The 15,647-nt window shown below is 34.9% G+C and overlaps 2 protein-coding genes across 2 annotated transcripts; one reads left to right on the top strand and one right to left on the bottom strand.

The window, feature by feature from the left end:
• LOC118043082 (metal tolerance protein 9) lies at positions 1 to 2,815 on the bottom strand. The gene is made up of 6 exons (XM_035050909.2): positions 2,363 to 2,815; positions 2,155 to 2,267; positions 1,666 to 1,911; positions 1,152 to 1,232; positions 837 to 1,067; positions 1 to 721 (listed from the first exon to the last, which is right to left on the bottom strand). Exons 1-6 carry the CDS (start codon positions 2,556 to 2,558, stop codon positions 365 to 367), a joined length of 1,224 nt encoding a protein of 407 aa, XP_034906800.1. The 5' UTR covers positions 2,559 to 2,815; the 3' UTR covers positions 1 to 364.
• A 3,294-nt stretch (positions 2,816 to 6,109) lies between these two features.
• LOC118043080 (pre-mRNA-splicing factor ATP-dependent RNA helicase DEAH7) lies at positions 6,110 to 15,595 on the top strand. The gene is made up of 16 exons (XM_035050908.2): positions 6,110 to 6,379; positions 6,463 to 6,687; positions 6,792 to 6,868; positions 7,504 to 7,759; positions 8,294 to 8,464; positions 8,578 to 8,723; positions 8,929 to 9,026; positions 9,442 to 9,550; positions 11,198 to 11,375; positions 11,479 to 11,708; positions 11,799 to 11,975; positions 12,595 to 12,666; positions 12,782 to 12,958; positions 13,334 to 13,395; positions 13,492 to 13,644; positions 13,838 to 15,595. Exons 1-16 carry the CDS (start codon positions 6,256 to 6,258, stop codon positions 15,435 to 15,437), a joined length of 3,855 nt encoding a protein of 1,284 aa, XP_034906799.1. The 5' UTR covers positions 6,110 to 6,255; the 3' UTR covers positions 15,438 to 15,595.
• The last annotated feature ends 52 nt before the right edge of the window (positions 15,596 to 15,647 follow it).

The raw sequence follows: 15,647 nt of genomic DNA, 5'->3' as shown, positions 1-15,647 counted from the left end.
TAAACACTATTAAGCTCATTAATGAATTGAAAGTTTAATATAAACAAATACAAGTTGCCAAAATCCCAACTTAAATGACAAAACAAATATCCCAGTAAACAAAAGAACTGCTTTCTTCCATCCCTAACACCCCTTGTAAGTTTTTCCCCCACAGATAAATATCAATCCAAGCTACCAAGTTTCTAAACCTCTTCAAGTTTATAGATACTCATTTATCATACGATCAGCTAGTTTCATATAATTCATTCAGTAAGATTCGATTTGTTAATTCCATCGTTAATTGAAGATGTCCTCAGGAAGATCCCAGAAGGTGCTCGCTATGCCTTGAACCATAACAAGGTAGTCTCCAATAAGGGATTTGCTTTCAGAATATTCCTGGACGTTTGGACTTGTGCTCCAGCTGATGAGTGGTATCAAAATCCACATGGACAAAAGCTCTCTCAACTCCAGGAAGTTGTTCTAGCTTCTCTTCAAGTGTCTCTCCAATATCATGCGCTTGATCAAGAGACATGTCCTGTGGCAAGACTATATGAACCTCCACAAAGTACTGACAACCAAATGTGTATGCTCTAACGGTTTCGATGTGCTTAATCTCCTTGTGATGGTTCCAGATTAGATACGTCAGCTTAGCTAAATACTCTGGTGGAGCTGTCCTCCCTATCAATGACCTAACATTATCCACCACTGTCTTTCCCCAATTGCTCATTGTATATAAAGCTATCTACAATTCAGTTTCAATATATCAGTTGTTCCTATACTATAATAATGTGAAAGGGGGGAGCATATACCAATATTACTGAATAATTCTGAATCATTAACTAACACCGTCAACTTACAAGGATGGCTCCAATAGGATCAATCCACCAGTAAAACTTGATAGCTAACACTGCTGACCCTAGACCGATTGAATTAGTAATGACATCGAAAAAGTGATCTTGAGCATATGTCCTGACAATTTCATTGTTGAATCTGCGGCAATATACCACGAGCACAAATTTTACCACTGTGACAGAGACCATAATGCCAATCATCCATTTTTCTTTGTTAGGATCTCTTTCTGGTTGAGCCTGCATAAAGTTAATTAAAGATGACTTTAAATGCTTTCTGATAATATAGCAGTTGTAGCGTAGATTAATAAATGTTGCATCTACCCTTGTAACAAGTTCTCTTCCTGACTCGAACAATATCTGTAATCCAGTAGTTGCCATTACTGATGCAAAAATAACTATTCCCTGAAATAAAAAAGAACATCGAATCAGTGAAAAAGCACAATATATATATATAAGACGGCTTAAACAATTGATAACCTTAAATACGCAATTGTGATTGATACACTCTCATTAGACTTGGTTCCTATTGTGTGCCACACTTGTACCTTCTTCAATGACCTAAAGGTCATATTTCATTAAAGCCACTCAAAGCAGAAGGCAGCAAATGAAGCATTGCATAATTTTGAGTGTTTCTGCTAAACGACGCACCAATGCTGGAGCGTTTTATGGACAATTGTTTCCAGGGACGTTGATATAGCAACGAAGACTTAAAGTTGAGGTTTTGAGGATTCGAATGCCTGATTTCGAATCACCCACTTTCAAGGCACTGAAAAACAATGAACAAGAAGGGCATATACAGCTTTTATTTCAAGATCAGCTGAGGAAAAAGGCCTACCACAGGTTGCATTCTTTGCTTGCCAATAGGATATCGATATTGATTTGGTTTTTTCATAGCGTAAGCAGTAAACCACAGAATAAACCCTGACAATAGATCCAAAAGGGAGTCCACAGTTGAAGCTATCACTGCCAATGATCTGCTCTCAAAACAAGCATACACTTTAGCCAAGAAAAGCACCAAGTTGGCTACATTTGATGCATATATTGCCACTCTCTCATTCCTAGCAAGTTGTTTCATTTCATCCTGAACAAAAAAAAATGTTTTAAGCATAAAAAAGATAACAGGATAGAGAGAAATCTTCATGAGAGTCAATTGGGAACAACTTAAAATGAGTGAAACAGAACCAAGTTACTATAAGATTATGGTCTCAAAATAGTTATGACTTGGGACAAATTGTGGTTCCGCTCCTATAAGCACTCGTATTTGATTTGAGGGATTGAAAATCAAGAAGGAAAAAAGAGAAGGAAAAGGACAAATACAATAAACCTCCGTTAAGCTTCCTGGCGAAATGCCCAATTCAACGAATGATTCCACTTCATTGAATCCCTCGAGAAGCTTTTCCTGCCATCTGTAGTACTCTGAAATTTTCTTGTGTCTCCCTGCCAGAGAGGAGGAAAAAGAAATCCTTAAATTCATAAGCAACTAGTGTTTTAAGCATGTAATTGATGACATTAAAAATCAATGGAAAGCTCACTCGGTGTCTTCAGAAAACATCCAAAGCCAGAATGAGAATCCATCCGTCTCTCTGGCAACCGGAACTTATCAATACTAAGTTGCCAGGACGGCTCCATGGTCATCATGTTCACAGTCTCTCCGGCCTCAGCAAGCGATAGAAGATCCGTACGATGGTCTAACGAATCTGCTCGAGGACTGCTCTGTTTGCTCACCATTTTTTAGCCCAGGAATTTACCTTCAAGTTGCTCAGGGCTTTTAATAAGTTGTAAGCGTTCCAATCAGACTAGGCTCTCTTTATAAACAGCAGCAAGTTAAAAGAATCTGCTTTGAAATGAAGCAAGAACTATAACCACTCCTTTCTATAGAATTGTCAAGAGGGTGTCCACAGATTTTGTAAAGGGAAAGCATGGAGAACATGGTTTTCATAATACCAGCTAAAATTGGAGACATTTTCGAAGTAGCACCGTCTCGAGCCTTCATTGGAGGCTGGAGCTGACAATTGTATTTGATTCATCATTGTACATCAAGTATGGAAGGAATCTCAAACAACGAATATGTTCCTTTTGTTCATATCATAAACAGAATTCAATTCTTGCTTGGTTAAGTGGCTTTTCAGCATCCATTTTCTAAGACTAGCTGATTAAAAGATTCGCAGCAATATTCATGGAATAATGGACTCGTCATGAAAGCCAGTATAGCTAGACTGCCTGGGGTCCTTAGGGTTATTGAGTTGTGGAAGAGAATCTAATCACATACTCCACTTTACCGGTGGAAATTCTGTGGGACGATTGCTTCAACTAAATCTCCTCTGTCGTGTGTACAGATACTTTGCTTTACTTACGAAAAATAATTTTTTTATTTTGATCTGTAATTCAAAAGTTGTTTATGAAAAATAATTCATAACAACAATAAGTTAAAATGGGTTTTAATAAGAGTATGTTTAGTAATATAATTTAAATGTAGTATAGGTTGTAGTTCATAAGTTAAATTTTTTAAATTGCAATCAAAGCAAAATTTAACTCGGTTTTAATGTAAGCTTTTGATTTAAAGAAAAAATTATTTATAGCCAAACAAACTTAAAAATAAATTAAATTAATTTGTAAAATTTAATTATTTGCACACATAACAGATTATATTCGGTATCGATTATGCAAATGTTAATTTCCTATCAAAGCAAAATTTGTATTCAATTTTATAATAAAACTTTTATTTAAGCATATTTGGTACAAATAGCTTTAGACTTGAATCAAAAGTTTCATACAGAATTGAATCAAAACTTTATTCTAGTAAAAAAAAAAATCTTTAACTTTCAACGTACAGATTTTAACTTGTACTACATTCTTTAAAACAAAATCATTTTCAATTTTTTTTCATTTAATATGTTTTAAATTTAAAATTAATTTCTTCATATATTATTTATAAAAAAAATAACTTTTGAATTATGACTTAAATTTAAAATTCATAATTCATAGGCTCGATTAAATGGACTCATACTATGTTTGTTTCGTAAAAAATGATTTATTGTACATTATTTTCTAAATTTTTTTGTGTTTACTTATCATTAAAAAAATTGTCAAAGAAAATATTTTCTTATCAAAAAAATTTGTGGCTTGGTTTTCATAAAAATATTCATTTTATTTTGAGCGAAAAATACTTTTGAGAAGTTGATAAAATTAAAAAATATTATTTTAGTTATTAATTATATTAAATTTGATCATCAATTTTTTGATTGCTATATATTTTGTTTAAATTTGATTTTTTTTAATTTGTTCCCTTATAATTTAATTTGATTTGATTTTTATATGAACTTTGGTACTTATTTTTTTAATTGTTATTTATTTTTTTCTTGTTTTGTTCTTAATCAAATTTTTTTATTAATCAGGTTTTGTTCCTATTTTTTTATTTATTCTATTTAAAATAATTTATAAAAATGATTTAAAAAAAAATCATTCTCTTTCAACTTTTTTATTGTTAGATTTGATTTTTATTTTTTTGATCTATTTATATTTTATTTAAAATAATTTTTTAATTTTATCTTTTTTAATTTTTTTATTTATCAAATTTAATTCTCATTCTGTTAATATTTTAAAAAATTAAAACACTATTAGGTTATTTTTTTAATTTATTTTTTATAATATAGTCAAATACTTCAAATTATTTTTGAACTTTTATTTTTATAATATTATCAAATATAAAAAATTAAATCACTTTTCAAAAAAAAAAAAAAATCAGCAACCAAACGGGCTTAACTCATTCTTATCTAAAATTGTTTGTAAAGATAAATTAAAAATTAAAATCAAATGTCATTATCAGATGTCTTTCAAAAGTTTTTCTTTCTGCCACAACTTTTATTCTACCCGGGGGCATATTAGTGATATCATAATAATTAATTCCACAACAGATGCCCCTTTTTCTGTCCAAAAACCTTAGCTATCCATGGGCTCTTCTTTTCTTTTCGTTTTTTTTTTTAAAGCTATCCAAGGGCTCTACAGCTCCTGGAGCTGAAAAAGAAAATGGTACTCCAACTCAACCCTGTAATTATATACAAATTTTAATTTCATCCAAATACAGTTTTAAATGTCAATTGAATCCTTAAATATAATGGAAAGAATGTCTACAAAGCAGCTTCTATTTTCGAAGCAGAACGCAAAATTGAGCATAATCTACCAACAAATATAGATAAAGGGATTCAATTGAAAGTTTTAGACTTCAAGAAAAAAATTTATTTAGGGACACGGGAGAGAATGTGGACTCGAGTGAGAATGCACTGATTTTAAGGGTTGAAGTTGCAAAATAAAATAATCAATTTTATAAATTATTTTAAATAAAACAAATAATAAAATATGAAAAACAAATTAAAATGTTACTTTGAATATTTGGAGGGTCAGACCTTGAAATTGAGGAGGTAAGAAAAAATAAAGGGAAAAAAAGATTGTTGTCGCTAAACCAAAGGCCAGCAAGCCAAACGCATTGTTCAGGGAGGGAGGGGCAATCAAAATTACTCCAATGTCTTCACAGAGGGTGTTGTTTATCAACAGCAATACACCTCACGCACCATCCTTATACATCAAAGGATTTACATATGATGATATATTTGTTGCATGCACCAATCACTTTTATTTTTTTAAAATAAAATCTATATTTATTAAAATATCAAATATCCTTTCCATCAACTTGATTATAATTAAAAAAACCAAAATGACAGTACAAAAAAGTCTCCAGACACCAATCTAAAAAAAAAAAATTGCATCAGAAGGTAATTTAGTCAATTTATTTTACTTTTAAAAGTTAAAATTTTTAAAAAATCATAGATGCTTGTTAAATAAATTTTACTTTTAAAAGTGATTTAATAATTTTTCCCTACTTTAAAAAGTAAAAAAAAAAATCCATCTCTTATTAATTTGACAATGACTGATAGGCACAAAAAAAAAAACCATACCACACCCAATAACAATTTCAATAATTTGGTGTGTAAATGAAAAAAACATCATTAAACTGTAGTCATTCCACCCAAAACATCATTACACTATAGTAATATAAAGTGTTTTGGATCTGCGTGTATAATGAAACATTGCGGCTGTATATATATATTTGTTCTTATAATAAATGATATCTTAACTATTTATCAACTGAAAAAGTTTCCATTAAAAGTATGGGCCTGGACCGCCGACTTTGAACCCAGTCAGAAACAAACAGTCACCGACTCAGTGGGCATTGTAGCCCAAACTTAGTCTGGGACCGATTCTTAATTAATTCTCGAATGACAGCCGGTTTTCTCTGACCCTTCGGTGAAATCCCAACCTGGTTTTCTCTCCCAACTAATTTGTCTAGGGTTTTAATCCACTACTCGATCCAAACCCCCAGGTACGCGTTTTCCTTGTCAAATTTTGATTTAGCAGTAAAAGTGGAGTCATGGATATAGACAAGTCAGTGGTTACAATGGAAGCAGAGCAGAGCAATGGTAGTGCCGGAGGCTTATTTGTTCCTAAAAAGGAGAAACTCGAATTTCGGCCTCCTGAAAGAAAATCACTTTTAGGTATTATTTTTTATCCATCCATCCATCTATATATTTATCTATATTATAAATAGAAAATTAAAAATTTGAGTTGATAAAATTAGGTTTAGATGTTCTTGCGATTGCGAAACGAGGAGGATCTGATGCAAATGGAGGAGGATTTAAGGCTCCAAAGGAAAGAGCGACAACTTCTTTTATGGCGTCGATTGATGAAGAGGAAGAGGCTACTGAATCTTCTGGATTAGATGAAGTAGAAAACGACGGTGGAAGTGAGAGTGGTGTACGCAGAAATGTAAATAGGCGATATCGGGAAACCTCCTCTAGCGAGAGTATGACTTCACTTATCTTCAAGATGTTCTATTTTTTATTTACTTATTTACTAAAAATTGCCTGTATTTTTCTCTTCTAATTGTTTTTGAATTATGCATACCAGAAAGTGCCGTGACACGAGAGGGATCGCATAGTAACACACATGGAACTTCTCGTTCTAGAGAAAACCTGTCATCAGATGTAAGTTTATCTTGTTGTTGATATTTCGGTACTCACTAATGCATTTCCAAGAAAGTGATTTTTTTACTTCAGCTTTGCTTAGTAAAAGTACAGAACAGCAATGAGAAATAGGAAAAAAGTTTTAATCTATTAATAGTGTGATATTTTGTTGATCCTTGTAGAATTTTAACAATGAAACTGTCCTTGAATTCTATTGAGACAAAATGTAACTTCTGAGGTTCATGATGCTAACATATCTATTTAGGACTGGATATGTTGAACAAACCTACTAAGAAGCTATCGACTTCTTGATTCCATAACATGTAACTTCTGACTCCTTGGTCTGTTTTAGGTGTTTTGATTAAACGGTTCTACTCTAAGAATTTGAAGGGATAAGTTTCTGCCATAACAGAATTACTGCTGTTATTTTCACTTCCATGTGCTTACTGGCTCTCTGTAATCAATGTTTTCACACAAACATAATTTAGTAGAAATCAGGGGACTAGGGTGGAAGGGGATTATACCTTGATGCCTTCAATTATTTTGCCTTTTTCACTAAACACTTCTTTGGTATTTAGCAATTATTTTTACGAGATTTTGTGGTTTGTAAGAGTACATACTTTATATGGTGTCTAATTTTGCCCTCGTAATTGAAGGATTGTGCTACTTATACTGGGAGTTCCCGGAGTGTTAGGTCTAGGAGTCCTGGGAGTGAGAGAGATGACCGAGGTAGGGACAGAAAAGGCCATAAAGATGATGCTAGGGATGAAAGCAGGAGGGGGAGAGATAGGCACAGCAGTGATCGTGAAGAACGGTATCGTGGAAGGGAAGCACGTGGACGGTATGAACAGGAGTATGATGGAGACTATGGAAGAAAACGAAGTCGGTATGAAGGTTCAAGGAGGACACCAGGTATGCAGTTCTTGTTTTTGCTTTTATCCAATGCCTTTCCACTTTGCAAACCCACAACAAAAGATAACGAGATTAAACAAAATGATACACAGTACAAACTATCTAAGACTCTCCAACCCTCTCTCTCCACAAATATTTCCCTGCCTTACATAAAAACAATAAGGATCTCTTGGAACCGTTTTCAGGATCAACATTTTGACATGTTTAAGAATTTCTATATACCATTTTATGGGATTGTCATCTGTCATGTCTTAGTTATGCGAACTCCAACTATTTATTTCGAAGAATAACAATGTTCCATTATTGATCCATCTCCTTACCCCCTCCCCCATATTCCTCCCCACATAGAAGACTAAGGTGGAAAACCCAGAACAAGCATGATTCTGTAGTCTAGAACTGCAGATATTCTTGTGCAACTGTCTTAGGATCCTTTTCTTTTCCTTCCTTCCTTCCTTTTTTCTTTCTTTGTAGATACTTCAAGAAGACTGCCATTTGGAATTTGTTCATTCTAATACAAAAATGTTGATCTTGCAGGCAGGTCTGATTGGGATGATGGGAGATGGGAATGGGAAGAAACACCTCGGCAGGATAGTTATAATACTAGCCGACGCCACCACCCTTCCCCATCGCCAATGTTTGTTGGTGCCTCACCTGATGCACGATTAGTTTCCCCATGGATGGGTGGCCAAACACCTCGCAGTAGTGGTATGTTAAGGGAGTGTAATCTCTTTTGGAATTTTGCTTGTTTTAGATGGTGCTAGGGGTTCTATTTTCTTTCTCTTGTTGACTTCGGGCACATTTCCTATTGTAATACACAGGTTCAGCTGCTTCTCCTTGGGATCACATTTCTCCCTCGCCAGTTCCAATACGTGCCTCTGGATCATCATTTAGGTCTTCCACTTCTAAATATGGTGGGAGGTCCCATCAACTTACTTTTTCCACCACAAGTGCGCCATCATTGGAGGTATTATTAGTTAGTTGACACCATACACCTTTTTTTCCCTTCAATATTTTATATAAAAAGCAGTCACATCTAGCAGATTCTACTGTAAAGACACTATTTTATCTCTATCACATTGAAGTAGGTTATGGTCAGGCTCTGCCTCATATGGTCGCATGTGTGATATAACTTATTGAAGTCATTATTATATTTAACTTCATTTCTGCAGGATGGTGAAGGAGATAAAACTTATTCATCCGAGGAGCACAATCATGAGATTTCTGAAAGTATGCGTCAAGAGATGGAATACAATTCTGACCGAGCCTGGTAATTTGTTTTCTGGTATTCATATGAGATTGCAAACACTGCTAGTTATTCATCATTGGTGGGATTGAAATTTGTGGGTTTTTTTATAAGCTTATGAGGATGACTGAGTCATATCGAACTCTTGGAAGAAGATTCAACTGCACAGATCTGAAAATGTCATTTTTTTTCATTGGTTATGCTTAGTTACCCTTCTTTATCTGCATACTTTCTTAATCCTCCTTGGCTTTAAATGTTGCACGGACTTTTTAAGTTTTGTTAGCAAAGGTCAACTATTTGACCTTAATTTCTATGCGATAGTTCTGTTAAGAAATGTTGTTTTGATTGTTGATCCTTCTTTCTCAATGATTTCTTCAAGAATTTGAAATCATAGTATATTCCTTACAATTTTTTTCTTCTAAATGGAGTTTCAATATAGGTATGATAGAGAAGAAGGCAATACAATGTTCGATTCTGATAGCTCATCATTCTTCCTTGGGGATGATGCCTCATTCCAGAAAAAGGAGGCAGAGTTGGCCAAAAGACTGGTATGCTTGAAATGCCTAAATACCTTTTCTATTTTCCCCTCTCTTTGTGTGGCAATTTTTTTTTGTTCTCAAAGCAAGAATGTCAATTGTTTGAGGCTGTTGATCATATCATATATAATGTATGTGATGGATGCAAAATGTTTGTTAACTTTTAATTTATTTAACGTGCAGACAATTGGGATTCGGGAAATTTACAAAAATATTATAACTGCAGGAGCTGCTACGGTTCTGTCAATAGCAAAGTAGTTTTGTCATGTGTCACAAAGTGAATTGTTAAGAGATGCCAAATTATTTTTGATCCCTTAAAATTTAGAAATGTATCACTTTGGCGCTTATAGTATAAACAAATCTTTCAAAGTCACCCATATAGTTTTCACAAAAGCTAATGGAATTTTCACTTTTTCCAACTTCTCTTTCACTTTTTAAGATATTTGTAATGTTTCCTTTCAAACTTCTATCCAAATAATAATATCTTAAAAAATTTTAAAACTGAAAAAATACATAACAAATTAAAAAATAGCCTTGATAGATGTGATGATATTTCATTGCAATAGCTATCTTCAAAATTTATCTATATTAACCTTATGTTTCAACAAGCTTCAGTGTAGTCCTTGGAAATATTACCTAAAGAGGAAGCTTACCTCCTCATCTTTTCTTTCCAGACTCTTATACATGAAATCACATATACATGTTTAATGATTTATTCATATGCCAAAATATTTTGAAAGTATGAAACATTACAATACACATAATATCGCCTGTGCAGCCTTTTAGAGCTTCTTTGGTCCCTTACTTTTTTAACTTTTGTTGCTTTGTTTTAAAGCAAAGCAATTAAAATACTAAAAAAGTGTTTGGTAATGATCTTAAAAATCAGATGCTTGACTTTTGAGGCTGGAAGGTGATTTTTATAAGAGCAAGTTAAAGGTATATTAACTTCTACCTTAAAAAGCACGGGAAGTGATGCTTCTTGAGATGGAAGGCTGCTTATTTTATTAAAAATACAAAAATAATCATAAATATTTTAAAATTACAAAAACATCTATATTGCAGTTTACCCTAATAAATATAAACTCTACCAAGAAGTTTCTTAATTAAATTATTTAGTAGCTTTATTTACTCATAAAAAAACTATGTAATGTTCTGCCTCTTCTTTTTTGTTATGTTATTTGTTATATTTTTATGTTTTCCAAAGAGAGAATTCATTTTTTAAGCAATTTAATTTAATTTATGTCTTTGACAGTAATTTTAATTTCAAACAGTGCAACAGTAGACTATACTGTTACTTGACAGATACTATTGATTAGACATGCTCTTGTTGTTTTCAATCCTTAATAGTCTTATTTACCATAATTTCATGCTTGGAGCAAGACCTAGAAAAGAAATGCGGTACCACACTATGCTGTTTTCAGTTATTGTAGAAATCTGAAGAGTTACTTTACTGCACAGGTTGTGCTCTTGATAGGTAGTGGTTCTGCTATATAGCATTCTATCATTAGGTAATTGAGTCAATCAATACTTGACAACTGATATATGTTGCAGCTGTTTTTGTTAAATACAGTTGCTTAATCCGTCGCTTTTTTTTTTTCAGTATTATGAATGATTTTTTAGTTATTCACACTGCTTCCTAACTGTGGCATCATTAAACAGGTTCGAAGAGATGGAACTAAAATGTCACTTGCTCAAAGCAAAAAGTTATCTCAGCTTAGTGCTGATAATGCCCAGTGGGAGGATCGGCAACTTATGAGATCTGGGACAGTTAGAGGTACCGAAGTGCAGACTGAGTTTGATGATGAGGAAGAGCACAAGGTTATTCTTCTTGTACATGGTAAGTAAATGTTATGCTAACTGTCATGCTTAATTAATACCAGAAATAATATACATGATTGTTATTTCCTCGCTAAAATTTTCATTATCCTGTATTGCTATAGACACAAAGCCTCCTTTCCTGGATGGAAGAGTTGTTTTTACCAAACAAGCGGAGCCAATAATGCCCCTAAAAGATCCCACCTCAGATATGGCCATTATTTCAAGGAAAGGATCTGCTCTGGTCAGAGAAACTCATGAGAAGCAAAGCATGAATAAGTCACGTCAGCGGTTTTGGGAGCTTGCCGGCTCAAAACTCGGTGATATTCTTGGTGTAGAGAAAACTGCTGAGCAGGTGACGATTTCATATCATAATGATGATATGATTTTAAAAACTTTCTTATTCTGAAAATAGGTGGTAATTTAATGTTTGTTTCAATCACAGATTGATGCTGACACTGCAGCTGTTGGCGAGGAAGGTGAAATTGATTTTAAGGAAGATGCAAAATTTGCACAGCATATGAAAAAGGGGGAAGCTGTAAGTGATTTTGCAAAGTCAAAAACTCTATCCGAGCAGCGGCAATATCTACCTATATATTCAGTGCGAGATGAGTTGTTGCAGGTTTGACATTTCTCCATAAGCTTGGCTTATTTTTACAGACAATAATTGGGCAACCACTTTGATTCCTCATCATTCAAGCATTGAAAAGAATGTATATACGGCTTGTTTTGGTCATATTCCCATTTGTCCTATTATTTTATGGAAAGAAGGGATGGGTTCTTCTTTTAGAGGGCTGAGGGAAAGGTTGATCCACTAGGAGGAGCAGATAATGTAATTTAATGATCTGATCACATCTATCAGGGGAAGAACATGGAATGTTTCTGCTAAAATACTTCCCATTTCCTTTCCTATTTTTGTTATTGTGGTTTTGTACAGCATGGTGCTTGGAACCTTCTTCAGCATGGCATCATGGTTGTGCTTTATGCCCATGAATTGTAGCTGAATTGCTGTGCTATCCTTCCTATCTCCTAATGGGTTTGGATTTTGAAGCTACTTGTAAAAGAAAAAAAAATTGTAGCGATTGATCATCTTCACTGATTTATTTTTTCTGCATTTTAAGAGACCACAATTCACTGTATAGTTTCCCTTTCATACTGTTTGTGTGCACTGCACAAAGTACTTGGTTAAAAATTCGGTCTGGCCCTTTTTATCTCATTTATTTTGAACCTGCATTGGGCAGGTCATTCGTGAAAATCAAGTGATAGTTGTTGTTGGAGAGACTGGTTCAGGAAAGACGACTCAACTGACACAGGTACCTCCTTGTTTATATTTTCCATCTCTTATCATACAGAGTGTTTTATGGTTTATAAGAATGTATATCTATGCACCTCAGTAACTGGAATCTGACTTGTTTATTTTTTTTATAGTATCTCCATGAAGATGGGTATACAACAAATGGGATAGTTGGTTGCACCCAACCAAGGCGTGTTGCAGCCATGAGTGTTGCAAAAAGAGTTAGCGAAGAGATGGACACTGAATTGGGGGATAAAATAGGTTATGCCATTCGTTTTGAGGATGTGACTGGGCCAAATACAATAATTAAGGTGAGTAACTGGTTAGTTGTTGTAGTAAACATTTTTAATAATGGTTTCTGAAAATGCCACCTGTGATGATTTTTTTTTTGTTGTTGCTGAAAAACAATGAATACTAGATTATGAATTACAAAAGAAAGGAGGAATAATGGATGTTCATGGAAAGTACCTTAGAAGCACCAATTGTTATTTTGAAAAGAAAAGGAAGTAGAAGAAAACCCTGAAAATGATAGAATTCAGTGTCTGGCAATGAAGAGAAGAGTTTCCTGAGAAATTTATTTATTTAAGTGTAAAAAAACTATCAAATGGCAGATATATGCGCTTGCCTGTACTTTAATTTGTACAAAGATTTATAACAATCTAAAATTTTTGCTCTACATTTTGCAGTACATGACTGATGGAGTGCTCTTGCGTGAGACACTGAAAGATTCTGACCTTGATAAGTATCGGTATGAGAATTTCTAGATTTCGAGTAACTAGATAATTTTACAAGAAAATTTCAGTGTTATGAAAACAAGACTGAAATGGTTGGCTGATTGTTGCAGTGTCATTGTCATGGATGAAGCACATGAGAGATCATTAAGCACAGACGTGTTGTTTGGGATTTTGAAAAAGGTGGTTGCCCAGCGTCGTGACTTCAAACTCATTGTGACATCTGCAACTCTAAATGCTCAGAAATTTTCAAATTTCTTTGGGAGGTAACTTAAGAATGGCTTTTACTAACAAAATGTTGGTTGTATCAAGGTTGTTTTTCTTTTTCCATGTGTTGTTTGAGTACATTATGCATAACTAGAAGCTTCTCAATTCTAAAACTCTTTTAATTACAGAAAAAATAATCTCCATGTCTTGCATTCATTTGACCAACATAAGTAATTTCTGAATCTGTTGCAGTGTACCTATTTTCCACATCCCTGGGAGAACATTTCCAGTAAATATCTTGTACAGTAAAAGTCCTTGTGAAGATTATGTTGAAGGTGCAGTGAAGCAGGCCATGACTATCCACATTACCAGTCCTCCTGGCGACATTCTCATTTTCATGACTGGCCAAGACGAGATTGAGGCGGCCTGTCATGCTCTTGCAGAGCGCATGGAACAGCTTACCTCCTCCTCCAAGAAAGCAGTGCCTAAACTCTTAATACTACCCATATACTCCCAACTTCCAGCTGATTTACAAGCGAAGATATTCCAAAACGCTGAAGACGGGGCCCGCAAATGCATTGTTGCCACCAACATTGCTGAGACTTCTTTGACTGTAGATGGAATTTTTTATGTCATTGACACGGGTTATGGAAAAATGAAAGTTTACAACCCAAAGATGGGTATGGATGCTCTCCAAGTTTTTCCTGTTAGTCGTGCTGCCGCAGATCAGCGTGCTGGGCGTGCTGGTAGAACTGGTCCAGGCACATGTTATAGGCTTTATACAGAGAGTGCTTACCTAAATGAAATGCTTCCCAGTCCAGTTCCAGAGATCCAGCGGACAAACCTTGGCAATGTGGTTTTGTTGCTCAAGTCGCTTAAAATTGAAAATTTGCTGGACTTTGATTTCATGGACCCACCACCACAGGACAACATCCTTAATTCTATGTACCAGTTGTGGGTCTTGGGTGCTCTAAACAATGTTGGTGCCCTTACTGATCTTGGCTGGAAAATGGTGGAGTTCCCATTGGATCCCCCTCTAGCTAAGATGCTCTTGATAGGTGAACAGTTAGGGTGTATAAATGAGGTTTTGACAATTGTGTCGATGCTTTCAGTGCCATCAGTGTTTTTCCGGCCCAAGGATAGAGTGGAGGAGAGCGATGCTGCAAGAGAAAAGTTCTTTGTGCCAGAGTCCGACCACTTGACTCTGCTTAATGTTTACTTGCAGTGGAAAGAGCACCAGTACCGGGGAGATTGGTGTAATGATCATTTTTTGCATGTCAAAGGATTACGAAAGGCTAGAGAGGTTAGATCCCAGCTGCTAGACATTCTCAAGACATTAAAAATCCCGCTAACATCCTGTGGGTATGATTGGGACGTTGTACGGAAAGCCATCTGCTCCGCATATTTCCACAATTCAGCGAGATTAAAGGGTGTCGGGGAGTATGTTAATTGCCGGAACGGAATGCCTTGTCATTTACACCCAAGCAGTGCTCTTTATGGTTTAGGCTACACTCCAGATTATGTAGTTTATCATGAATTGATCTTGACAACAAAGGAGTACATGCAGTGCGCCACTGCAGTGGAGCCCCAGTGGTTGGCTGAGCTGGGACCAATGTTTTTCTCTGTGAAAGATTCAGACACATCAATGCTGGAGCACAAGCGAAAGCAGAAAGAAGAGAAAACAGCAATGGAAGAGGAAATGGAGAATTTGAGAAAGGTGCAAGCCGAGACGGACAGAGAAAGCAAGGAGAAGGAAAGGGAGAAGAGGGCAAAGCAGCAGCAGCAAGTCTCAATGCCTGGGTTGAAGAAAGGCTCTTCCACATACTTGAGACCGAAGAAGTTTGGTTTGTAAATGTAAATTATGGTCAACTGTTACCAACTCCTGGCAGAAAATAGGATGTTATACAAGAGAATTTTGCCCCCCTCAGCTGTAAAAAGAACAAAGAAATTAGACTTGCTGATTGTAAGAGTATACGAGTGCTTGGTAATTCATGTCAAGGTTTACTGACAGCATTTCATGCTATGTTGTCTTCAAATTGTTACAAATCATATCATTTTTCTG

Source organism: Populus alba, chromosome 10, assembly GCF_005239225.2.
Source record: "Populus alba chromosome 10, ASM523922v2, whole genome shotgun sequence".
Taxonomy (NCBI): domain Eukaryota; kingdom Viridiplantae; phylum Streptophyta; class Magnoliopsida; order Malpighiales; family Salicaceae; genus Populus; species Populus alba.
The sequence above is the reverse complement of the archived record's forward strand: the minus strand, read 5'-3'. Positions and strand labels throughout refer to the sequence as shown.

What these genes read in the sequence shown, in the direction of transcription:
- LOC118043082 (XM_035050909.2), bottom strand. Translation starts at nt 2,558, where the DNA reads ATGGTGAGCAAACAGAGCAGTCCTCGAGCAGATTCGTTAGACCATCGT. An exon ending in ATGTTTTCTGAAGACACCGA is followed by an intron (nt 2,268 to 2,362) that starts GTGAGCTTTCCA and finishes CCTCTCTGGCAG; the next exon opens with GGAGACACAAGAAAATTTCA. An exon ending in ATCCTATTGGAGCCATCCTT is followed by an intron (nt 722 to 836) that starts GTAAGTTGACGG and finishes ACTGAATTGTAG; the next exon opens with ATAGCTTTATATACAATGAG.
- LOC118043080 (XM_035050908.2), top strand. Translation starts at nt 6,256, where the DNA reads ATGGATATAGACAAGTCAGTGGTTACAATGGAAGCAGAGCAGAGCAAT. An exon ending in AGGTTCAAGGAGGACACCAG is followed by an intron (nt 7,760 to 8,293) that starts GTATGCAGTTCT and finishes TTGATCTTGCAG; the next exon opens with GCAGGTCTGATTGGGATGAT. An exon ending in TGCGAGATGAGTTGTTGCAG is followed by an intron (nt 11,976 to 12,594) that starts GTTTGACATTTC and finishes TGCATTGGGCAG; the next exon opens with GTCATTCGTGAAAATCAAGT.